At 44.3% G+C, this 26,270-nt stretch overlaps 2 protein-coding genes across 16 annotated transcripts in view; one reads left to right on the top strand and one right to left on the bottom strand.

Moving 5' to 3' along the window:
- The window catches only part of LOC128353039 (uncharacterized), a 48,327-nt gene extending 23,480 nt beyond the window's left edge, over positions 1-24,847 (top strand). For 3 of the 5 annotated variants that reach the window (XM_053313704.1, XM_053313706.1, XM_053313705.1), the window contains exons 11-20: positions 534-659; positions 788-905; positions 5,611-5,745; positions 6,996-7,169; positions 8,041-8,193; positions 17,130-17,234; positions 18,720-18,825; positions 19,799-19,861; positions 20,571-20,753; positions 23,576-24,847. In XM_053313704.1, coding sequence (XP_053169679.1) covers positions 534-659; positions 788-905; positions 5,611-5,745; positions 6,996-7,169; positions 8,041-8,193; positions 17,130-17,234; positions 18,720-18,825; positions 19,799-19,861; positions 20,571-20,753; positions 23,576-24,117 — 1,705 coding nt within the window. In that variant the 3' untranslated portion in view covers positions 24,118-24,847. Of the gene's footprint in view, positions 1-533; positions 660-787; positions 906-5,610; positions 5,746-6,995; positions 7,170-8,040; positions 8,194-17,129; positions 17,235-18,719; positions 18,826-19,798; positions 19,862-20,570; positions 20,912-23,575 lie in introns of those variants that run through there. The other 2 variants (XM_053313707.1, XM_053313708.1) reach the window with 2 other exon arrangements.
- The window catches only part of LOC128353044 (uncharacterized), a 52,922-nt gene continuing 35,349 nt past the window's right edge, over positions 8,698-26,270 (bottom strand). For 4 of the 11 annotated variants that reach the window (XM_053313717.1, XM_053313713.1, XM_053313720.1 and 1 more), the window contains 4 exons: positions 18,588-19,050; positions 16,034-16,275; positions 13,844-14,167; positions 8,698-12,443 (listed from right to left, as the gene is read on the bottom strand). In XM_053313717.1, the coding sequence (XP_053169692.1) occupies positions 10,669-11,928 (1,260 nt within the window). In that variant the 5' untranslated portion in view covers positions 11,929-12,443; positions 13,844-14,167; positions 16,034-16,275; positions 18,588-19,050 and the 3' untranslated portion in view covers positions 8,698-10,668. Of the gene's footprint in view, positions 12,444-13,040; positions 13,251-13,843; positions 15,420-16,033; positions 18,162-18,583; positions 20,401-26,270 lie in introns of those variants that run through there. The other 7 variants (XM_053313723.1, XM_053313721.1, XM_053313715.1 and 4 more) reach the window with 7 other exon arrangements.

The raw sequence follows: 26,270 nt of genomic DNA, 5'->3' as shown, positions 1-26,270 counted from the left end.
ACTACAAGTAGTACCCCTAGGGTACTTCTGCCTCCCCATGCTGCAGATGCATGATTTGTTCCCCAGCGGACACGTCCTCACTGACATGCTTTTAAGTAATTATGGTATTGTATTTATTAAAAACACAATTCATGTTTTTATGTATATATGTGCGCACACACTTAAATGTTAGTTATGAGTCAGGCTCTCCACTGTCTCTCCAATGGGACAAGTTTACTTATCCTTGTTTTACTTATTGAAGTTTACTTGTCCTGTTAATTTCAGTGAAAATACTCATGGCTAACTTAGTCTGAATGTAAGACAGTGAGCGGAGTAGACTCTCTCATGACTGTAATATTGACTTGTGTACACAAGACGCACTCACAATCTCTATGTGGTACCTGAGCTGTAGGTTTGCAACAGAAGGCATACATTTGTTAGGCCAGAGGTTCCCAACCTTTTTAAACAGAAGGGGTCCTTTCAGTGGCACTCCTGTACCTCTGAGTCTGTAGCCTTGATCTCTCCTGGTAATGCTGGCCTTGCCTTGCTTCTAGAGAGAGCCTGGAAACTCTGTACCTCCTCCTTAGAACTGTTGGCATAGAGGAGGAGAGTCTGGGGGAATACCTGGAGCACTTTGGCAGGCCAGAAGGCTTCAGCTATGGACTGTCCATTTTGGTGAGGTAAGACAAAGAACACTGGTTTCCCAACGGGGAGAGATGAGCGGGACCTAGGAGTGCAAGAGCTTTTCTTGTGCTGTTGACACTTGTGCCTTTTCCCCTCATTCATGAGCTCTGGTTTCACACTGCAGCATACTCATCGCTAAAGGTTCCTGGTCAACCCCAGCTTTGGCACATTATATTGGAGCTCTTTTTGAAGGCAAACAAAAAACTCGCCTGCTTGAAATAGCACTGGACATCTACCTTGAGGTGAGAGGGACTGAAGTTTTAGGGAATGTATTGACAGATAAAACTAAACAGACGTAAGTTTTGGTGGTATAAAATATGTAAGATAAATAAATAAAGGATACCTATGACTGCTTTTTGGTGATGCTGACTATGAGGGTTAATGTAGAAATACTCCCTCTAGGGGTCAGTAAAAAAACATCCCCAGGAATTTCAGGCTCTGGAGAGAAGCTAGCGGGGGAGAGGGGCAGCCTGAAAGAAGCAAATGAGCCCACAGGATAACCATCTGTCTGACTTCTGTTGCCCACATGGTACCTCTGCACAACTAGCTGTGTGAATGAAGAGCTTGTCTGCATGGCCAGTCATTTTTTGTATCACAGCTACTGTGGTAACTCAAGATGCTGAAGCATAGCTGGCCTCCATTTAGGCAGGTACTTATTTAAGACATACTGAGGGAACAGAGAGTTGGATCTGGATCCAAGAGACTAGGCTGAAGTCTCCTGAGCCTAGTCTCCTTCAAGTCTCCTGAACCACCTTTTAGGCAGAGTAAGGCCATGGCTTAAGGCAGCAAATTCTGGGTGCCACAAGATGCATGCTGTGTGACTATGAGGGAGGACACTTGGTTTTGCCACTTGGACAGCCTTTTTTGTAATAATGTGGCTCGTATGGACATGTGTTGAGAGTGAATGGGGAAGTAGCCAGAACCTCTGAAGTCCTTACTTTGGTTATCTGGAAAGAGATATTTGCAAGGTGTCTCAGGGCATACAGTATCTCCACTTTGAACCTCTATCAATTATACCCTACTAATTAATCCCTGCTAACTTGGCAAAAGAGGCACCTTTTAAGGTGGTGATTATCTTTATTTAGCAGGGGGAGAGTAACTGGCCCTATCCACCTCCAGCACAGTACCTCCAGTGACAGTTGCTGGTGTCTATCTTAGGTTTCTTTTTAGATTGTGAGCCCTTTGGGGACAGGGATCGATCTTATTTATTTATTATCACTCTGTGTGAACTGAAATAATAATAATAATAGTAATGGCACAACCTTGGCGTGGTTGTGGGGCTTGTGTGCTCTGAGGAAGGTGAGAGCTATGCCAGAGGTCCAACCATACTGGACAGGTGTCGCCAGAGGAGCCAGACAAAGAGTGCCTCTCCCATCAACAATATGGTGAGACGTAATTTTAATAAATCTATACCGGATCGGTCGTCGCCCGGGTCAACAAGGACCCCGCCAGGTGCTATAGTCCCTGGACATCTGGTGGCAAGTGGGCAACAGGACTCAGGATCTTCAGTTGAGCAACCAGGGCTGAAGATAGCAAAGTTACTGGAAGAAACGTCGCTTAACTGAAAAAAAAATACGAAAAATGCCAACAAGGAAATGTTGATCTGCTATTACAAGTCTAGTCCAACTAGAAGAGGTTATTTAAAAAGAATGTACCAAATTTGGAAAGAGAAGCATCCAGATACAGAAATAACAGAACAAAGGCTAGCAGACCAGAGAAGATTCATAAGAAATAAAGTATTCACAGGAGTTGAGCTGGAAGAACTGCAAAGAGCAACACAGGCTCAAGATATGGAAGAAGAATTACCACCAACTAAAGCAGTTGCTCAGGCGCAGGTGGAGGTGGTGTTGGAAATAGAGGATACCACTGTTGCTGAACTGTTTCAAAATCAAAACCAGGCAACCTCCCCTTTGCCTTCACCTCAAAAACCTGAATGCCAGAAAAGCAACAAAAACTAAAGCAAAAAAATAACTGAGCACATGAACCAAACAACCACCAGGGTTCAATTTCCAGCTCTAAAAACAGTTGCCAAAAAACAACTTGCTCAGGTATTAAAAGATGTCAATGCTGCACTTGCAGAAATAACAACCAATAATTTGCAAGAAACAAACCAACTAATGTACAGTGCAGCAACAATAACAACAACACAAGAGCTCGGATATAAGATCAATGGACCTGTAAAAAAAGAAAGCAGTACATCACCTAAATGGAAGATTAGACTAGAAAATAAAATCTCCAGGCTTAGATCAGATGCTAGTAAATTGAAAGATATGAAAGACAAGAAGCTGAAGAATGAAAACACCAAACAGTATCTGATCCAAAAATACCACCTAGATTCAAGGAAAATTAGAGAAGTCCTGGAAATAATAAAGCAGCAAATAACAGCATTGTCAAAGATTAGCAGATATGAAGCCAGCAGTACACAACACAGGCAGAATCTCCAATTCCAGTCGAATCAGAGACGTTTCTACCAAAGCATAGAAGGAGAAACTGCAAGAAACATAGAAACACCAAATAAAGAAGAAACAGTGCATTTCTGGGGAAAATTATGGGACAATCCAATAGATTATAATAAAAAAGTAGGCTGGATGAAAGAGGTCAAAAAATGTAACCAACAAATGCAAGATCTAATAATAACACCAGAATTAATAAGTGAAAGAGCAAAGAAAATAAAAAATTGGACTGCGCCAGGCGACGATGAACTGCATGGCTTTTGGCTTAAACACCTAACAAGCCTTCATAAACAACTATCAAAACAGTTCAATCACATTTTGCAAGGAGGTGATATTGAACAATGGCTAACAACTGGGAAAACTCATCTCATCATGAAAGACCCGGCAAAAAGTGCAGTTCCAAGTAATTATAGACCGATAACCTGTCTGCCAACCATGTTCAAATTATTAACTGGAATAATAGCAGATGAAGTGATGCAACACTTATTAACTAACAGACAGCTTCCAGTTGAACAGAAAGGAAATTGCCCGAACACCAGAGGCACAAAAGACCAGCTGCTGATTGACAAAATGATTTTAGAAAATTGCAAGAGAAGAAAAACAAATCTAAGTGTTGCATGGATTGCCTACAAGAAAGCCTTCGATTCATTGCCTCACAAATGGATACTAAAGTGTTTGGAAACAACTGGTGTCAGCAAAAACATTCAGATATTTATTTAAAAAGCAATGAGCATGTGGAGTACACAGTTAACAATCAATGGCGAGACACTTGGACAGGTTAGCATTAGAAGAGGCATTTTCCAAGGGGACTCACTATTTCCTCTGTTGTTTGTAATCGCCATGACCCCACTTTCACAAATACTAAACAAAACAGGCCTTGGATACCAAACATCTAAAACATCCAGTAAAATCAACCATCTGCTGTACATGGACGATCTGAAGTTGTATGGAAAGTCCCAGTCAGAAATCGAATCACTGCTAAGCACTGTCTGTATATTCAGTAGCGATATAGCAATGGGAGTTTGGACTAGACAAGTGTGCTGCATTAATAATGAACAGAGGGAAAACAACAAAAACAGAAGGAATAGAACTGCCCAATGGAAGCAAGATCAAGAACCTGGAAGAGAAAGAACATTACAAATACTTGGGCATTTTCCAGTCTGATAACATCGCACACACTGAAGTTAAAAGAAAAATGGGAAGTGAATACATCAGGAGAGTTCGAAAAATCCTCAAGTCCAAACTCAATGGCGGGAACACAATACAAGCCATAAACACCTGGACTATACCTGTTATCAGATACACTGCAGGAATAATAGACTGGACCCAGGCAGAGCTAGAGACGCTGGATCGTAAGACCAGGAAAATCATTACCATCAATCATTCTCTGCACCCCCACAGTGATGTCGATAGGCTATACCTCCCTCGCAGCTCAGGTGGAAGAGGAATGCTGCAAGTCCATCAAACAGTAGAGGAGGAGAAAAGAGGCCTTGAAGAATATATAAGGGACAGTGAGGAACATGCACTTCAAATGGTCAATAATGCAAAACTATTCAACACCAATGAAAGAAAGCAGGCCTACAAGAAAGAACAAGTCAAGAACCGAGCAGAAAAATGGAAAAATAACCCCCTGCGTGGTCAATATTTGCACAATATAAGTGGAAAATCAGACATCACCAAGACCTGGCAATGGCTTAAGAATGGCAACTTGAAGAAAGAAACAGAGGGTCTAATACTGGCTGCACAAGAACAGGCACTAAGAACAAATGCCATAAGAGCAAAAGTCGAAAAATCCACAACAAACAGCAAGTGCCGCCTTTGTAAGAAGCAGATGAAACAGTGGACCACCTAATCAGCTGTTGTCAAAAGATCACACAGACTGACTACAAACAAAGGCATGACAAGGTAGCAGGGATGATACACTGGAACATCTGCAAAAAATACAAGCTACCTGTAGCCAAAAATTGGTGGGACCATAAAATTGAAAAAGTTGTAGAAAATGAAGATGTAAAAATATTATGGGACTTAATTAAAATATTATGGAACAACAGCAACAACATTGACAATAAAATTCTGGCATCCCAGGTCCTTGGGAAGGACTCGATGTCTGGATAAAACAAACCAGTCAATAACACCTGTCTGACTGTGTAAACAAATAACAAATAATAATAATTAATAATAATATAAACTAATGTAACCGGCATGGTTTCTTCCCACAACTGTTCAGGACTAAAGTTTGGCTAGGCTGTTGTAAAGGTTAGCAATCTCTGTCCTGCTTTGCAGAAATAGTTTCCAGGCTTCCTAGAGGCAGAGGGAAAACTGCTTCAACAATGTAGCTATAGTGTGGTATAACTATGCCCTATGAAACTTTGTATGGTGTACCAGACTGGAACCCTCTCTTTGCAAAGTGCGCAGCAGAGAAGAACAGATTGTACTTAATCTTCCTCTCTACCACCTAGTCACTTGTGGGTTTTGTCTTCTTTGGGCTCTTCAGCTGTTCATAAACCAGCACATCGTGGAGGCCAACCAGGAGACGGTGGATTTCATCTTCAACTGTCTTGGACATGACAACGCTCAAGTACGGAAGCTAAGCCTCCAGGGGATCGCTCTTCTGCTCAATTCAGAAGTGGTAAGTGAGACCCAGAGAACTAGAGCAGGTGCCGGGGGGGTGGGTGGGTGGGGAGAGACTGAGCAACCCTGACCCCGGAGAGACGTAGGGAAATCAGTCCGGAGGATAAAGTAGTTCATTGAGGAACTACTGCGTGGAGCTTTTGCACCAGCAGAGATTCTACAGGCAGAGACTGTCGAGTATTGATAGAAGTTGGCTGCTCTGCCCCTTCATGGATCTCAGCTGGGTCCTGATCCATGGCAAGTACAAGTAATTGCCTCTTCCTCCCAAGTGGGAATGTGGGAACAGAGGCTTCAGGAAGCTTCACAGATGATTCATCACTGGTTGAGGGCTTCTAACCTGGCCTTGTTGCTGCTATTCCTGAGGTCCCAGGGGGTGGTGACTGGAGATCTGGAACTGGGGCAAGGCTCCAGTTGAGGATCATTTGATCCCTTGACATCTCAACCCCAGTGAGCGGGGTGTCACCAAAGGAAGGCAGACTCCTGCTGTCCCTCAGGACCTGTTGACTCTTTGGGATCTCCAGTCTAAGGAGTTAACAGCAAGGTCCTGATCCATGTCCTCTCCAGCGCGGGGCTTATCAGGGTCTGGGTATGGTTGAGTTCTAACACATCCAAAGAGGGAAAGCACACACAGGTTCACTTAGGTGGCGCTGCATTTCTCAACCCTGGTGCACATTAATGATGCTTCCAGCATAATGCTTTCCTGTAGCTGTGAAGGCCGTTGGTAGGAATGCTCTAGAAGGGAGGCAGTGGGAGATTGACACACTTGATACTGCAGTTTCCTCCATTTACTTGTTTGGCAGTCAGGAGCAATATTTCTTTTGGACCAGCTGTTTTGATAACCTCAGTGGCCATGTGTATCCAACATCATCTGGCAAGAAGCTGTATGTTTGGTGGAAGAGGGTTGGTGGTGATACCATTGAAACCTTAAGGGCCACAGTTCAGTAAAGCCCCAGGTTCAAGTCCTGCTGTCTCCAGTTCAAAGAAATGTACGTACTGTAGCTCTACTGGAAAAGAATCAAAGCTTGGAGAGGAACTGCCAGTCAGTAGACAGTACTAGGCTAGACAGACAGACAAACATGTCACTCAGTAGAAGGCAGCTTCATTCTATTTACTTACATTGTGGGAGACATGGTGGGAACGTCACCCTCAGCAAAGGATCTGTAGCCATTTCTAGCGGCTGTTGAGGTGTGGAAACTGAGAAACTGCTGGATCTCAAGATTTCTTAACGGAGCCATCTCTTTTGACTAGGACCCTTGGACTATATCGGTGGCTCTCTTAAGCTCACTGGGAATGGCATGCAAGCCAGATGTCATTCCCGAGCTAATGATGCTGGTGGAAATTGCCCTCCACAGTGTCAGTGGAGAGAGAGGAGAGGCCTATATGAGGGAGCTGGCATCCGTCTACTGTGGCTACATTGCCCACGTGAGTATTTTGCATTTTCAAGGCAGCCAAATGTGTGCAAGCCCCTCTTCCCTGGTTCCTGGCAGGTGTGTGTGTGGTCTTTCTTCAGACTATTGATTTAAATCCCTGTCCCATTTGTCTCACCATAGGCCCTCAAGGCAACTAGCTAAGAAGAAGAACACTCAGTCATGGAACCATTTAAACATGTTTCCAGAATTACTGCTAAAATCCACTCCATAACATTGGCCAACACTTACCAATGAGAAAATGATAGAAATTATAAAACAAAATCCAGCTCAGAAGTCCTGGGAAAAAGTAGCAAGTGGCCTGAGCATTCCTGATGCAATTCTACTCCAGCAGGTCTAGTCTTCTAAGCTGTCTGGATGGCAGAGTGTCAGGGGGACCCACATGTTAGCTGCTCTCAATTGCTTGAATGAAAATCAGGGCATTAGTTAAGCCAGTGCATAACCAATCCAACCAGCAGGACCCAAACGCTTGGTGGAAAACAAAAAGGCATTGGTCAGCTTTCTGAAATGCAGGCCTCTGTTGGGAAGAGGTTCTACAAGGAAGGTTCCACCAAAGAGAAGGCCCTACTTCTCAAAGAAGCCAAGTTAACTTCTGGTGGGAAATGAAAGCCAAGCTGGGCCTCTCCAGAGGATCACAGCAAGCAGAGATTTATAATTGAATCACTTTTCAATATTGGTTCCTGCTTTATTTACAAATGCAACTCCCATATCCCATTCATGTTGTCCCTGAAAGTTGGCTCAAGAAATACAATGAAGTGAGAGTATTGGTGAATGCAGCATTGAAATGGGTGAATTTTGACATAGCTCTAGGAAAATTGAAAAGAGGCAACTGCTGATGATAATTCCCTTCTGTTTCCCATCTGTAGGAGAAAGCCATGGTTCGAGCAGCAGCCATTGAACATCTTGGGATGCTTCGGGCCAGGTTTGGGGAGCAATGGCCTCCATGTATACCTGAGGAAGGCCTGTATGAGCTTGTGAATGTTTTGATTCACTTGGAGGATGAGGATGAGGTGGCTGAGGTCAGTTCCCACCAGCACAGCTTCTGTAGGGGGAGGCAGGAATTGTCCTCAGGATCCTCATGTGCAGTTTCTCCGCCCAAGGCTGATGAACCTCTGTGGGTTCATTGTCCTACGTGCCCATTCTTGACTAACTTCTTCACCACCACTGCTTATTTATGGCCTTGCCAAGAACAACATATAGAAATATTATATAAATATTAGGCCACCTAAGTCCATTGGGACTGGTCAGCATTGGTGTGCTGAATTCTTCATGGGATTGAGCTGTAAGAGTACATACTGTAGAAGTAACTAGGAGCACGCTACCTCCAGTGTCATGCTTGTTTCTTTCCACAGGCAAAGGTGGTTTTTGGACAAGGTGTTATGGACACCTCCCCACCACCACTTCCAAGTTTGTTTAGTGGTGCTGGGTGCCCTCTCAAAGCAGCCCACTCCAGCAGTCAATTGCTCTTTACAATACATACCTTTTGTTCTGTACCTACCAAGACAGGCTATGATTAAGGAATGTAGTAGTAGTAGTAGTTCTTTTATTGCAGCCATAGGCCAAACAAAAACAAAAGTGACAATAACACAGCCATTCAGAATTACAATAAGCAGAATAAATATAACAATACATACAGGTAAGACTAAAACTACCATAAGATCAAACTTATAAAAGTCTGTGGCGGGATGTCTGTCTCATCGCCCCATAAATAAATTTGGCTAACACTTTGGTGACTTCATCATTGGTATCAGCTAAACAACAATTAAGATAAAAAGGATCAGACCTACCAAGGAATTGCTCTAGTAATAGATGCAGTAATTCATTCCTAGAATCACGATAAAGGGAACAGTATAAAGGAATATGAGTGACTGTTTCCAAACTACCCTCCCCACATAGACACAACCCGGAAACAGGGGGTTCTGTAGAGGACCTCTTTTGAAGCAAGGCTGAAGGTAATACATTCAGCCTAGCCCTAGCAAAGGCTGGCCTAAATTTAACAAAATGAAGAATGGTTAGATAACTAGCAGCCTGTTTTCCAGCTGGAGGGGAAATGCCAAGGTACAAAGGGGAACCATATTTGTTTCCAAGGTCAAGTAGGTGTTGGTACTCAATATCCTTTAGGTGCTGAATGGCAATAGCCTTCGCCTTTACAAAACCCAAGGAGAAAATGTGAGAGGGGGAAAGCCCCATGCCCAACAATTTGTTGGTGACAACAGACAACCATGGATTAGGGAAGGTGTCTGTCCACATATGTTGAACATATGAAGGTCCCTCAGGGTCCCAAACAGAGTTTGAGCCAGCGTGTGAATGAGGCCTCCCAAGCTAAACAGGAGATCGGATAAGAGCCGGTCTCCAAACATAAAGCAGCGGAAGATACACATTTGGGAACTCTGAAAATGGCTCTAAGGAATCTAGACTGGATCAATTCGATATCTGGATGTACCCCTTGGATCCAGATAGCGACTCTGAAGAGCATTTGAGCCACAATCTTGGCTCGAAACACTCGCAAAGCCATAGGTATAAATTGGCCGCCTTTTCCATTAAAAAAGCACAAAAAGGCATATAGTGTGTTACGTGCCAGGGAGAGAAAGTGTAACTGCTGCAATTTCCAGTTCAAGTTGGATTGGAAATAGATCCGAAGGTATTTGAACTTGGTGACTTGTTCTATACTGGTCTGGTTGATCCTCCATTTATAAACTTTCCTAGAATTCGAGATACCAAAACCTTTGATTTATCAAAGTTAATGGAAAGTTTGTTTATATTACAATACTTGGCAAACGCCTCCAAGAGTCTCATTAAGCCAAGCCGAGACTGAGATAAAAACGCCATGTCATCAGCATATAACAACGCCAGTGCTCTTACATCTGCCAGTTTAGGAGAATGGGCATCCGCCCTTCCCAAAACCTGGACCAGGTCATTAATAAATAAATTAAACAATGCAGGTGCCAGCAGACAAGCTTGCCTGACTCCTCGGGTGGTAGGAATATGCTCAGTTAGGGCCCCTGAAGGATCATATCTAACTTTGATTGTGGAATTGGCATAAAGTCGTCTGATTAGGAATAAGAGCCTTTTATCAATAGATATTTCACTACAAACAACAAAAGAAGTTTATCCCATAGTACCTCTCTTGGTATGGAATCAAAAGCAGCTCACAAATCCATGAATGTGACAAAGAGTTTACCCTGTATACTTGCATGCCAGATGGTATAATACCATACTGTGATCTAGCGTCGAGTGGCCAGCCCTGAATCCCGCCTGCTCGGGGCCTAGAATATGGTACTCCAGCGTCCAGCCCTCCAACTTATCCAAAAGATAACGGGCGTAAAGTTTGCCTATCACCGATAACAAGCTAATGGGTCTATAGTTGGAAGGGATGGAGGGGGAGCCATGTTTATAAATAGGGACCACAATGGCCTCACTCCAGGAAGAGGGAATAACACCTGTTATTAATCGAGGTAAACAAACTGGCTAGGACATGAGCCCACCAATCAAGGTTACCTAATACTGTCTACAGGGAAAATGAGATCAGAACCAGGCGCTTTCCTTTTCTTTAGACCTCTAACTAGATTAACTATATCATCCAGTGTAAGAGGTGGCCACAAGGGCAACTTCTCAGGGGTGGAGGGATCATTACCCAAAGAGGCCGAAGCTCCATTAAAGGGAGCATGAAAGTGGGCTACCCAAGCGGGTGCGGGAACCACAGAAAGCACTCTAGGATATGTAGAACCTGAAATAATGTGCCAGAAGGCACCACTATCCTTATTATGAGTGGCCAAAATTAATCTCCTCCAGATGTTTTTCTGTGCCTGGGACTTGGCAGACCTCACACATATTTTATAAGCTTTCTTAGTTGTGAAATATTCTGGAGGGAGCACTTGGTTGGAACCAGCTCTGTATTCCCTATATATGCCCCTCAGCCTGGGAAACAGATCCCTGCACTGGGAGTCAAACCACTCATTAGAGTCATTCATCCTACCTCTCTTAAAAGAGTGCAGTTGACCTGTAGTCAGGATCTTTTGCGAAACCTCAGCCTCAAGCTTCTCATAACAGGAGATTGCTAGCGCTCCCGACGGGGCCTGCACAACACAGTTATATAACTCAATGCCAACTGCAGAAGAATACAGGGTATTCAATGCCCTTTCCACATCAGGTGACCATTTTACCTTCCATCCCATTTTAGTAGGGAAGGATTCAACTGAGCTAGAAATAAAACAATCTTTTCTAGCTTGTGGTATATCAAGGCAAAAAAGAAGGGGCAGGTGATCTCTAAAAGCTTGATCGCCCACTTCAAACAGTACGACCCAATTAAACAGCAGGGGAGAAACCAAAATATAGTCCACCACACTGCTGCCACAAGAGGATAAATATGTAAATTCACCTGGGATGACAGGGGGGACAGTACCATTTAAAGGAATCAGATCAAAAGATCTAGCAAGATGTAACAATTTAGCCCCTGCCTTATTAAGGACTCTATCTTTAGATAAGCAAATATGAGTAAAGGAACCATCTGAGTTATCACCCTCACTCCACAAATGGGAGGCGATTACTGCATTATTATCCGGGCCACATCTTGCATTGAAATCACCCGAGAGCAGAATCTCAGCGCACGGGATCTTCAAACTAGTTTCCAGGATATAAGAGTCCAGTTGATAAATGGCAGCCATAGGGCCATAAGAGGAACTGGGGGGGGGGGGAGGGATGCAAACATTAATTAACAATATGTCCTCACATGGGGTTTTAATGAGAACAGCCATTGCAAAAGGAAAAAAGTCAAGCAACCATAGAGAGTCCTCTTCTAAGGAAAGCAAAACACAGCAAGTCAAGCCCCCTTTGAGTCTTCCCCTATTGGAGTCAGAGTGGGCAACAATTTATAAATCACATAGCTGTTGATATTTAAATCTTCCTTAGACCATGTTTCCTGCAGCAGTAACACATCCTACTTTTGTAAAAAAGATAAAAATGCTAGGTTACATCTTTTCCCAGCCCACTCCGCTATAATCCAACTAATAAAACTCCAATTTACACAATTACAACCAGAAACACTATGTTTCGAGCCTGTAGGAAGAGAAGGCTCATGTGTGACTAAATCACCAGGATGGCTGAACATATCGCACAGAAGCATATCCCGGTGGGAAGACTCTGGACATGGCATCAGAGGAATAAGCTGAGTTATAAGACGCATTTGGCAATCCACTCCAAGATGGCTGCAGCCCAAACAGTCATATCTGAGCATAGGACGATGTCTAGATCGACAGGCAATACTGTCTATCTGCAGGAGGAAAAAAGTTGGTGATTTTAGTTTGTGTCCAGTGTGGTACAAGTCCAAAAGGCTCAGAGCGCAAGGGCCCTTCTCTAAGAGCTAGATCGGGAGGGAGCCCCTCGCAAGAGGGGTTGGGAGTATTAACCGATCTCCCAGGATTCGCCTGCAAAACGCTCTTCAGATGTTTGCGGTTTTCTGTCAGAATGGTTTCAAGATGGGACAATTTGGAAATATTAGACCACAGTCCATCCTTAAGGAGGGATCCAGGTTCCCGGAGTAAATCCCTCTCCTCATCAGATGATTCCAAGGAATGGGTGTAAATGGGAGGATTTTGTACTTCCTTCATTTTAGATAGCTCATCCATTGCCATAACTAAGGGGACATCAAGAAACTTCTCAGGGGGGATTAACTGACCATAGTGGTGGTCGGGTACGGGCGACTCCAAGGGCGCTCCAACTTCCGACAAAATCAAGGGAAAGAAATCCTCAAATTCTCCCAGGGGGATCAAAGCTAACTTAGGTGGGGAGGGGAACAAACCCTTGCAGAAAAGGCCGCGAGGCCAGAACTTGGAGTGCAGACCGAGGGAGCAGAAGATAGATAGCTCACCTGATCTGTTTTATATATGACCTGATGCCCCCTAGTGGAATGCCTTCTAGATAGATAGCTCGTGGAAGGCTTCTCTATGTTCACCCTAGACACCCTTGAGTTCTTCAGAGAGGCCCCTGTGTGAATTGCATTTAGCTTCCTAAGCTCCATGAAAACTCATCTGGGATAAATATCCCATTTAGCCAGATGGTTCTTCATACGTAGTAAGGACTGTGAAATAAAAAAGGAATTGAGGTAAATGGCATTGTGAGGAAAGGCTAACAAAGATGCAAGAGAACTAACAATTTGTGCTTTAGAATTCTGCTAAGGTTGGTAGACTAATTGAAAACAGAACTTTTCCTGGCTGAATGCAGCGTCAGCCGGAATTGACTGTGAAGCTGACCCACTAGGATTATAATGAGCTCTCAAGTTCCTTGAGGCTGGTAAAATATTAAAATAAGTATCAGTCTGCACACTGACATCAACGACGGCAGGGGCTTCCTTAAATATTGCAGTATCAGCCATTGAGGAGGGCTTAGAGTCCCTCCTCAGCTCAATAATCAACGTATCTAGCTGTTCAGTTATTAACGATAAGCAGTGGAATAGGAGCTTTAAAGACTCTTGCACCAAGAAAGCCATGCTAGAAGAGACTCCCTCAACAGAATCCAATGAAGGTCTCTGACAAGGGGCTTGCCTTTGCGTGACAGAATTATCCAAAGAATAAGAGAAGGTTCACTCACTGCACTCTCCTCACTGCTGCTGCAAAAAGTCAAGGGAGAGTTACAATCAAAAGAGCATTCCATAGGATTATTACAAGTGCTTACTTCTGGGTTCACTGAGGAATTCAGCAGCACGAAAGCATCCTCCACGTTTCCCTTCTGATTATCATTTAGTGGAACAGATTGAGGAAGCTGAGTGAAAAGTGGTTCCTTCCTTTCTGTGGGAGTGTTCTTTCCTCCTCCGGTTTTAGTCAAGAAGTTGTTTAATGCGGGACGGGGCATTTTCCCACCTTTTTTATCTTTGGAGATTTTCTTTCTGTGCTTTGCTCCCATCGCGTGCAGCTTTCAACCTTCAGCGTCAGCCTTCAGCGTCTTATCTTCCTAGGCAGTTCAGTAAACCCAAGGCCACGGTATCTTTAAATGCAGTTGCTAGCAAACATAAACACATAATAAAAAAGCATGCCAGCCGATAAAAATGGTTAAAAACAAATTAAAAACCAAGGAGAGAAGCTCTGAAGTTGAGAGACACGTGCAGCCCGGTTAAGGAATGTAAACCATATGCTTACTGGGCCACAATTTGCCCTTATATGAGGAACTCCTCAGCTTACAGCCAGGGAATTCAGTGTGGTTTTCTTCCTCATACTTAGCTGTCCTTCTAATCTTACTTGGGACCTGCCACTACTGAATGCACATACCTTCCACCATTTTGCAAATGAAAATAGGGGTCCATTGGCAACACCCAGTTCTCATCACAAGGATTACTGCCTAAGCCCTGAAGAGCATATTCCACCTGCTAGATGCTGTGCACCACAGAGTGCCCTTTGCTAAGCAGCATTTGCCCTGGTTGCGTATGAATGGGAGACTACATGTGAGTACTGTAAAATATTCCTCTTCATGGATGGGGCCGCTCTGCGAAGAGTATCTGCATGCTTACATGCAGAAGGTTCCAAGTTCCCTCCCTGGCATCTCCAAGATAGGGCTGAGAGAGATTCTTGCCTGCAACCTTGGAGAAGCTGCTGCCAGTCTGTGTAGACAAGACTGAGCTAGATGAACCAATGATCTGGCTCAATATATGGCAGCTTCCTAAGTTCCTAGGGAGGGAACGAAATCCTGAAGAACAACAGAACTGGCAATACACATGAGAAATAACAAATAAGGCATCCCAGAGGCAAAAAAGGGGACAAGAGCAGGAGCAGTGATTTACAAGGAACATAACTCAGAAAACATGGGCGGTCACTGGCAAATAAGAACAATTAGAGGCTATTCTGGCGACCAGCCGAAATCGATCTAGGGGAACTAGGGGTTAACCCGCCTAAGTTCTCTTCCCCTTAAACCAGGTTTGCGGAGCGAGCGCTCCACAAACCCGTGTTTTCAAAATCGTGAGTAGCCGCGGCATGGCTCCGTGGTGAAGCTATTCATGAGTAGACCCCCAGAGGGGAGGCGAAAAGTCGCCTCCCGGCTCCAGGGTTCTCTCCTGTATGCCCTGCGCGCTGTATGGCCAAAGCGGGTGGTACGGATCGTGAGACCCGCCTCTTAGAGTTCTTACGTGGCTGTCCAATGGGAGAGACCACTTCTCTGCCTGAGCTCTTCTGCTGTTTGCTGCATCCTTCCCCTTCTCTTCTGTCACTAAGAGGGCTGAGCAAGGGCTGGAAGTCAAGCGATATTGCTCTGTGCACCCCCCCTGAGAGAGAGGCAAATTGGTCAACTGAGAGATAGGCAAACGTCTTTTTCAAGGGGAAGACTGCTCAGTGTGAAACCACCTTAAGTAGCGCAGCGGGAAAATGCTTGACTAACAAGCAGAAGGCTGCAGGTTTGAATCCCCACTGGTACTATATCGGGGAGCAGTGATATAGGAAGATACTGAAAGGATCATCTCAGACTGTGCAAAAGGAGGCAATGGTCAACCCCTCCTGTATTCTACCAAAAGAAAACCACAGGGCTCTGTGGGCACCAGGGTGCTTTCCAGGCTAGCTGCTGGAACAGCAGCACAATGCCTCTGTTTGGGCAAGTCGCATTCAGGACATAAACAGCAGGGGGAGCAGTCTCGCAGCAACTAATAAACCCTCCCAAACCAGCGACTTTTTCATGACGGATGTACGTCGTCCTTGCTCTATATGACAGCGATTAAATTCACAACAAGGCATGGGACATGTGAACAGCACCCTGCTGTCTGCATAGGGACTGCAGTGTCACAACGCAGGAAGTGTGGAAGCACACTTCCGAGATATGTCCTGACCCCGTTGTAGGGTCTAGTCTGGAAAGCACCCTGGTGTCAAAATTGCCTTGACTTTTTACCTCAGTGTGATCAGAGTTCCCAGGCCGCCTTGTGTGCCCCTCAGCTGCTCATTGCCATTTGCTTTTGACTTGGCTTCCACACTGGACTGAACAGTGGTGTTGAGGCTAGAAGGGGGGCCATGGTCCTCCTGGGGTAAAGAGCTAAACTGAGGGCAGATGGAAAGCCTGAACCACCCGTGGGCTGTTCCTTCTCTGGCTCTTCAAGTTGCCAGCAGTCTGAATAATAGACCAAAGGCTGTTCCCTTCAAAAACATTCCAGAAGAGAGAAGTTAGAGCTGCAAGTCATCTTTTGCATACTGGCCAACATCCAATGCAGTCTAATGTCGGTGGTGCTGATCCACTTGCACATGCTCACAGTGAAGCACTGGCATTCTTGCACTTTGGCGCAAGTGTACAAATACTTTAAACAGCACACCTGCATTCTGGGAGCACTATTTAGATTGGAAAACCACCACTGCATTCTGGGAGCACTATTTAGATTGGAAAACCACCACTGCATTTAAGGACCACTATTTAGATTGGAAAACCACCACTGCATTTAAGGACCACTATTTAGATTGGAAAACCACCACTGCATTTAGATTGGAAAACCTCCCAGACCTGCATTCTGGGAGCACTATTTAGATTGGAAAACCACCACTGATGGCCGAGTTGCAAACTGGGAATAACTCCTGGAGCTTTTCCAAATGGCGATTTAATGCAGCTTTGCAACATTTAGGCGGGGTCAGGGAAGAGTTCATACGAAGGATCCATTTACAGCAGTCCCTTGTTGTTAAGCCTTATTCAGCTTTCCTCCTGATTTGCAGTTATGACACATTATATGTGTCCTACAAAAAGTAGTATTTTGGTGCATTGCTCAAAATGGCTTAATTTCAGTCACTTCCTGCTGCAGTAAAACTGGCCATCTGGGAAAGTTCCTGTTCTCAGTGGCACTTACTCCCAAGTAAACATAGGTAGGAGAAGGAGAAATCAATAGGAAGGGCTGGTCAAGGTCAGCTTCATCCTGGAGAAGCTGCCACTGGAGGGAGCATCTGATGAAAAGCTATCAGTGCTGTCTGTCTTTAGGTCTTGAAGTTCAACTCTGCTTGTATTGCAGGCAACAAAGGCCACTCTGAAACAGCTGGTCCCAGAGGTGAGGTGGCGGGTAGACCCCAAAACCTATAGCCTCCATCGTGTGCTCCATCAGGCGGCCAAATATGTGGTGAGTTGAGTTGCCTTTGCGGCGATCCTGAAATACCACTTGCTGATTCTTTCTCATGACTTGATCGTTGTTAATTCTACCTGTCCTCGCTGGAAATCAGGGCAGCTTACACTGGGTTCTCCCCAGAACAACCCCTGAGGAAGGGCGGAAGGAGAGTGGTCACAACCTCACCACCAAGCTTCATGCAGTAGTTTGAAGTCTGGTCTTTCCAGCCAGAGACCTCTCACCACAGTGACTGGCTCTCAGTGGCAGAAGGCTGGTTCAAGAGTGTTGTCTTGCCTGCACAGAACTGCTTTTTTGTTTTGTTTTGTTTCTGTTAGACCTTGTAGAGCCTATATATAGGATTAGGTCTTTCCTATCCAAAGTGTACTTCACCAATAAATCTACTTTGTATCTAGATTCTACAAGAATCTCCATATGTCTTCTATAAATAGCTGCAACAACTAAACTCTGCATTCCAGTTACAGAGTGGGGGTAGCTTCTTTAGTGCTCTGCTAATTAACATCACTGGTAAATTCGCCCTCCAACAGGGTTATGGGCCCAGCAGCCTAAAACATCTACAGCAGAATTTATTTATTTCTCCCCTCTCTTTTAGAACTTTCTTGTTCCCTTTTAAAGCTAAAATTCCCCAGACTTGCTATAACGCTTTGCAATTTAAGCTTAGTGCCTGATGCTTCCAGAGCCATGGTCACAGGCTCAAAACTTTGAGGCAAAGATTGTAAAATCAGTCTGATAAACATTTGATCATTTAATTCAGATCCACATTGTTTTAGAAATCTGTTCATCTCTAAAAGGTTGGCCATGTGAGCTGAGAAATCGTCAAGTTTCGTAATTGCTTTCATCCAGCTTGGGGAGAGCTGTTCCTGGATCCATGCTTTCTTTCTGACTAAATCAGTTGCACTTCCAAAAGGTGGGGGGGGGGATAAACTCTGCTGTAGATGTTTTAGGCTGCTGGGCCCATAACCTTGTTGGAGGGTGAATTTACCCATGATGGGTTTTGTGATTAATTAGCAGAGCACTAAAGAAGCTACCCACTCCAGTTACAGAGCAGAACACAGAGTTTAGTTGTTGCAGCTATCTATAGAAGCTGAAACTGGATAAACATGGAGATTCTTGCAGAATCTAGATATTAAGTAGATTTCATTATTGGTGAAGTACACTTTGGATAGGAAAAACCTAATCCTATCTATAGACTACATAATGAATAGTTAGGGAGAGACAGAGAGAGAGATGTTTCCATCTGCTCTCCAAGAGGAAGGGATTCTGAGACTCACTACAGGAAATGCTTGAGGAGTCATATCAGCGATCATAGAGTGGAGACAGATAGGAACAGCTAGGGAGACCCTTACTCACTATTTCTACTCCCAATGCCCCTAGTGGTCATCGGGATAGTCTGTGCAAAAGGTCGATGCACTGGAACTCTTATCTCCAACAGAGTGTTGTCTTGCATGCACAGAACTGCCTCTCTCTTTTTGTTTCTGTTAGACAAAAAAGTACAAGAAGGATCTGGTGCGTGGTGCTGCCTTCAGCTGCATGCTTCCTTCCTCCAACAATCTGCCAGCAGTCTCAAGGGTGGCAGCACTCTTTGTCGGTAAGTGAGGCAGTATCCTTCCTCTTTAGTGATGGACCTCAGCCTGCCCTGCCAACCCCTATCTGTGGTCTAGCATGATCCAGAAGTGAGGCAGTTCAGGATTTGAATGGAAGTCACCCTTGCCGAAGATGCTACAACTCAGAGCCAGGAAGGAGGGGTCACTGGGCTCTGTAGAAACAATGCTTTGTTGTTCTGTTCTGTACTCTCCTCAACGGCAGGATGTCTCTAAATAGGCACAAAGGAAAGCAAGTACAGGAGATTTGGAGTATGTGTATCATATCAATTTAACTGCATGTTACTTTAAATATGTCATTAGGCCCTTGCACGCATCCAGATCAGTACCATGACACAGAGGGAGGGAAGGCTTAATCCTTGCTTGGCTCCCAGTGAGGGCCCAATCCAGATTGGCCCCACTCCTTAAATGCAAGTACTCAAAGGCCAAACTATGTGTTTCAAGTAATACATTTGGACCCTAAGCAGTGGGGAAGCAAGGCAAACCTTGATAGGCAAAACTGCTCTTAAACACAGCACCAGCTGAATTCTCCAGAGGTAAGAGCCACTCCCAAGTCTTTCACCTGCCCACTGCAAATAGTCACAATTCTTTCTCTGGGCAAAATTTGAAACCGCCTTTGCTTTCCCCACTTCTTGGTACATACTTCACAAGCAGAACACTGGCCTGTAACCTCATATGGAGTATTGACCACCTCCATTCCTGGTTGACCTGGATTGCCCAGTAAGCATTGTTCAGTTAATTAACGGTAGCCAGACCATGAAGGTGGTCAACATAATGCCCATAAGGCCTTCATTCAGTCTTGGAGGAGTTCCTTCTGCTCAGGTCTCTAGAGATGCCATGGCACACCCCAGCCACTCCATCCTGCTCCCCCCCTCCTGCACTAGTTAGATAGATAGATAGTCTAATCTGATAGACTGGATTCCCCGGTGGTGACTTCTGTTTGCTCCGTTGTCTCTATAGGACACCTTGCTCACAAGGATGCAACCTTCATCACGTTGGAGGATATGGGCTCTTACTGTACATGTAAGTGGGAGATTTGTCTTTGGAAGAGAGGGAAGCAAGTGGCTTCTGCTAGCAAGTGTGCCTGAAGACAGATGCAACACTGAGAAGAGGGATGGATGGATGGATGGACGGGTGGATGGATGGATGTTGATGGCAACTCCACTGCCCCCAAAACACATGTACATTTCTCTTTCTGTTTGGAGCAAGTTCTGGCTTGGAAAAATGAGAAGGGCAGACAAGCTTTTGTTTTCTCAGAGAAAACATGCCTCTGAAATGGCCCTGGAAGCCACTGGTGCTATGTCTCTGATGCCCACATGTTGGCTACAGCCGATAGATCACCAAGCTATCTTCCCCATCCTAATCCCTGGAGTCGTTCTGTGACTCTTTGAGAACAATGGGAATACAGATTCCGTTCCAGGTTACCCAAGAACCAGTAACTTGTAAGTGGCTTTCATGTGACATCTGCTAGAAAAAGCTTCCTCCCAGCTGCCCTATTGGTATCCTCTGTGCCTCGGTCAGGTTCAGACACAAAGGGAGCAGAGAGAAGCGTTCCTGGTGGCTGTCCCTCACCCCCATATTCCCTCTCCTACTATCAAGTTGCCCAAGTCTTGGCACAGTTTTTTTGCCCTTTGAAGTCTAAAGAAATACATCCCACTGGTGTTGGGGTGGGTGGAAGGGTAGTCATCTGTGCATCTTTGGCCAGCTGATCTATTCTCTCTTGCTCCCTCAGGGCTTGAAGGGATGGCCGAGCATAATGATGAAGAGGTGCGGCGTGCAGGAGAAAGCACCATTTGTGTCATGCAAAAAGCCGTTAATGACCATACTAAAGGGAGAGTCCACACACTAAAGAAAAGGTTTATCCGGCATGTGAAAAAAGAAAGATGCCCCAAAGACTTCAAACACTCAGTGCCTGGTGAGTGAGGAACCACCATTGTAGCACAACTCCACTGTCCCTGGGGCCTGTGAGGGGAACTTTCCAATGACCTGTGGCCCGTGTGAATAAATGGGAAGAGGGCAATCTGGATTGTTCACCTCAGTCAGAAAAAGGCCTTGGCCAACCCTTTCCCTGTTGGAGAGGAGAGCTGGTCTTGTGGTAGCAAGCATGACTTGTCCTCTTAACTAATCAGGGTTGCATATGAATGGGAGACTAGAAGTGTGAGCATTGTAAGATATTATTCCCCTCATGGGATGGAGCTGCTCTGGGAAGAGCAGAAGGCTGCAAGTTCCCTCCCTGGCTTCTCCAAGATAGGGCTGAGAGAGATTCCTGCCTGCAACCTTGGAGAAGCCACTGCCAGTCTGTGTAGGCAATACTGAGCTAGATAGACCAATGGTCTGACTCGGTATATGGCAGCTTCCTATGTTCCTATGTAATCCAACTTGTGGGCAGGTAAGAGCAAAGGAGCCCTCAGAAGCTGGTTGCAGAGAGAGGCTTCCCTGGCTTTAGGAAGGCTGGTAGTCCATCCTTGCAGAGTCTCATTCTCCAGTGCATGATGGCATCCTGGTCCAAGAAGACGCCAAAGTACATTTCATCTCTTTCCCCCTTTCTCTTAGACTCGTGCAGTCTGGGTCTCAGCCCCAGTGGGCTGGGTGTCATCAAAGAAGGCAGACTCCGGCTGTTCCTTAGGGCAGGGCCGGATTAAGCTAGTGTGGGGCCTGTAGCATATGTTATGAAGGGGCTCCAAATTTTAAAAATACACATAAATATTGAAACATAAATTATTTACTTGCATAGTAAAGTAATTCAATTTTTTTCATTTGCTTAGTGCCCCCCCACCAACCACCCCATGCCTCCACTCAGCTGAGCCAGCCAGTCAACAAATTTTGCAAAACACACACACACACACACACACACACACACACACACACACTTTCGTGACTCCTGACCATGGGTTTTCCTTCGGAGTTATTTTCACAAAGAGAAAGGGGGTGGGGAACAAAACTCTGAATGTTTAAATTAAAAGGTTCTCAGGAATTCTGTACTTTGAGAAATCTGAACCTATTAGCAATTTTGGCACACAACAGTGGATGTTTGATTCCAATGTGTGCAGAACATATTGGATCCCAGCAGCCATCACATTAAAAGGGCCATTTGACAATATTAAGAATATATGTTTAACCTCTTGTGCAAGCCTGACAGGAAAGCAGATGTATATTTAAAATAGTTGATGTATTGCAAATGAATGTGATTATGATGAGGTGCATTAGCAACTTCCATGAAAACAGAAGTATCCAAAAGACAATCTTTTGGCAGGAGGCACAGCCTCTTTCCATCTAAATTACACTAACATGCTTAATATTAAAAGGAGGAAATGCACAAATCATTCAGTGCAACCCTAAGCATGTTTACTCAGAAGTAAGTCCCACTGACCTCAATGAGCCTTACTCCCTAGTAAGTGTGTTTAGGTTTGCAGCCTCCGTTTATCTTTGGACAATTTCAACGGGCATCCCAATGTAAAGCTAATGAAGTTGGCAACGCAGCAGTAGTTATTTCAGTTCCAAATTCCCTCCCAAAAGCACTAGATACTAAAGGAGGATATAAGTGACCTTACCCAACAAGACCATAATATAATCTCCCTCCAAGCTCCCCTCAATTGATCCACTAAACTTTGAGACTCCTCTGAGTTACTTCCGGCTTTCTTTTTCCTCTTAAAGGTACACGTTCTCATTGTTTATTTTTACCCTCTCCCAGTCAGTCGGAAAACACTGGCAACATTCAACTAGCATCTTCTTTAGCTTCCTTTCTTCCGCCCGGCATTAATAGTTGGTTGTTTTTTAATCTAAACTGTTTTTATTTCTTTTATTCTCTCTGTGTATGTTTTTAAAAACTTTTACAGTTTGAACAAATAAGGACCAACTCCCTGGCGATTAAGTTATCCTTGAGACCCCTTTGCAAGCTATCTGTTCCTATTGTTGTTCTTACTACTCCCTCCCGTGCTGCTTAACATAATAGATAACCCAATCAATACCATGGTGCCAGGAAGACCTTGCTTAAATGCTCTCGAGGGAGGCGAGAGAATGGGCAGCAGCAGGCAATGAGGAGAGTCAGCAGAGAGTACCAAATAGAGAGCAAAAGAAGGGGCAGACGTTCAAGCCAGGCGTGCGGGGCCCTAGAAAACGCAGGGCCCGTAGCAAATGCTACATTTGCTACTATGTTAATCCTGTCCTGGCTCTGTGGTCGCCAGGAGTCGACACCGACTCGACGGCACACTTTACTAAAACTGATAGGACTTGAAAATGTTTAATTGTGGCTGGGTTATGCTCCTAACGTACAAAGAATTTTGCATCACAGTTACCATCAAAATAGCCCCTGTGAGGTTGAGGTTCATCATTCATAACAAACCTTGTTCTTCCATGTGCACATCCAACATACTGTGCATCATTCACATGTAACGTAGCCGCACCACCATTACTCTCCCATCCAAATTCGGATGTAACTGCTGCAAATTTTGTTTACATTCATTTCCCACCCCCTGCCCTGAAGTACAATGAGACAGCTTTGTAGCAGAGCAGAAGCAGCAGGTTGGCTATATATCAACTACTATTATTTTGTCCAGTTCTGCATTAGTATATCTGTGTTTATATAAATATATATTAATTTCTGTTACCACTATTTAAGAACCATAGAAGCCAAGGCCACCAAGCTGTATTTTCTCTCTCAAAAGCATGAAAAAATGCATTACCGGTTATATTCACACAACAATCAGATCTCTCTCGATCTCTCTCTCTCTCTCTCAGCTCGAAAATCATCAAAGTCATCATCCAAAGCTGTAAAATCCAAAGCTGTAAGAGTGATTTCGGAGGAGGATGGCAGTGGGGTAGACAATGCAGTGACAACAGTAGCTACCACAACTATCACAACTTCTACTACAAGTCAACCTTCTAGTACAACAAGGCAGCCTTCTACTACAACCACGACAAAGCAGGCTTCTACTACAGTTACAAGGAAACAGCCTTCTACTACAACCACAGTGAAGAAACCTTCCACCACAACAAGGCAGTCTTCTACTATGACCACCATAAAGCAAACTCCTACTACAACCAAAGCTGTGGCAACTCCTAGTATGACTGCAATGCAGCTGCCTTCTACTGCTGTTACAACGTCAGCTTCTACTATGACTACAACAAGGCTGCCTTCAACTATGACCACAACAAGAGAGCCTTCTACAACTGCAAATCAACCTGACACGGAGCGTACAACCAAAGGAAATAAAAGTATTGAATCAACTTCTTTGAAGACCATATTATCCAAACCCCTTCTCCCCAATCCAAAAAAGTAACCACATCCTTCAGCATTACTACCACAAAACCATTGAGGCCAAATACTAGCTTGCCACCTCACACTTCTTCAAGTATTAGTAATATACTGACTTCTACTGTGGCTAAAGTCACAGGTATGGCTGCTATGAAAACCACAACTACTCCAGCTAAAGGGACAACAACAATATCCAAAAGAGACACTACTACTGTAGCTATGGAAGCAACTTCAACAGCCGACAGAGACACAACCAATGCAAACAGCCAGGCTGTAACAAGAATGGAAAAAAGTGAAGCAACAAATGAAATTGATAAAAGCGATATCACAGCTGCAAATAAAGAGACTACAATAATAGACACTAAAGACACAAATAGTAATTTAGGCACTGCAAGTCCAATACAGACAGCAGATATTACAACTACAGGGACTCTAATAACTGATAAATCCGATGCAACTGCAGATTCCAAAGAAGCAACCACTGCAGATAAGGAAACAACATCTGTGGAAAGAAGAGAATCAACAGCCATTAATCAGGAGCCAGGTATGGATGATAAAAAAGACAGTAGTACTGTTGATGCCACAGTCATCACTTCAGCTGATAGAGAAAAGGCAACTACACCTCTCACAGATACAACTACAAGTATTGAGAAAGAGATTAAAGAGTCAACCGCAGAGCATAATCAAGAGACAGAAAACTCTAAAGAGAGATCTGTTACCAGAATCAAAGAAAAAAATGACAGTTGGTGAAATGGAAACTTCAGAAAATAAAAAAGATTCTAGTGCAACTGCTGTTAATGAGGGGATGCCAACTGAATTGCTGCCAACCGTAGCCGATAGCTCAAAAAAAGAGACCATGACTCCATCAAGCCCAAATTCTAGAGATACTACAAACACAATAGAATCAGCAATTACATCTCGGACCATCAGAGAAATTGATCAAAGTCAGGAACCAACGAACAAGCCAGAGCAACTTGTAACTCTAGATAATTCAGATCTCATTCCTGATGTTCTGCTAAGAGGTACACCTCAGCCTGAGGTTGATTTTGGAAGTGTGAGACCAGAACAGAGTAGTACAGTGACAGAGACAATAATAGAGACTGATCCAACAAGAGACACAGCCAATCCTGATGGTGATGATAAAAATTACAAACCAGAAAGTAGTACTACAGTCAGAGCATCAACAATGACACAGACTGAGCCAACAAGCAACACAGACAGGCTTGATGGCAGTTATACAAATGACAAGCCAGGAAGTAGCACAACAGTCACAGAGACAAGAGTAACACAGACTGATCCAACAAATGATGCACGCAGACTTGGCAGCGATAGTAACACACCAGAAGGGACAACTTCTATACACAGAGTATAACACAGTCAGATCCAACAAGTAGCACATCAAGCCCTGACAGTGATGTTAAAAATGACATACCAAAGGCAACTACTACAATCGCAGAGACAATCATACAGACTGATCTCTCAAGTGACATACCTACTCCTGATGGTGATGATAAAAATAAAAAATCAGGAAGCAGCACTACAGAGACAACAACAACACAGACTGATGGAGATGATAAAAGTGACAAGCCAGAAGGAACTACTATAGTTGCAAAGACAAAAATACAGACTGATCTCCCAAGTGACACATTTACTCCTGATGATGCTGATAAAAACCAAAAGCCAGAAAGCAGTACCATAGTCATGGGGACAACACCAACTGATCTAGGTGACACATCCAATCCTGAGGACACTAACAAAAGTGACAAACCAGAAGGGACTACTAGAGTCACAGAAACAACACAGACTGATCCAGGTGACACAACCAATCCTGATGGTGGTAATAAAAGTGACAAATCAGAAAGGACTACTACAGTCACAGAGACAATCATAACAGAGACTGATCCAGAAAATGGCACACCTAGCCCTGTTGGTGATGATAAAAGTGACAGGCCAGAAGGGACTACCACAGTCACAGAGAGGAGCATAACAGAGACTGATCCAGCAAATGACACACCTAGCCCTGTTGGTGACGATAAAAGTGTCAGGCCAGAAGGGACTACCACAGTCACAGAGACAATCATAACAGAGACCTGCCCTGAAAGTGATTATAAAAATGACAGACCTGCAGAGACCACAACAGTCAGAGAGACAGTAATAACAGAAACAATAATAACAGAC

The sequence above is a fragment of the Hemicordylus capensis genome, chromosome 4 (genome assembly GCF_027244095.1).
Source record: "Hemicordylus capensis ecotype Gifberg chromosome 4, rHemCap1.1.pri, whole genome shotgun sequence".
NCBI classification, from domain to species: domain Eukaryota; kingdom Metazoa; phylum Chordata; class Lepidosauria; order Squamata; family Cordylidae; genus Hemicordylus; species Hemicordylus capensis.
This window is presented reverse-complemented; position numbering and strand designations above follow the sequence as displayed.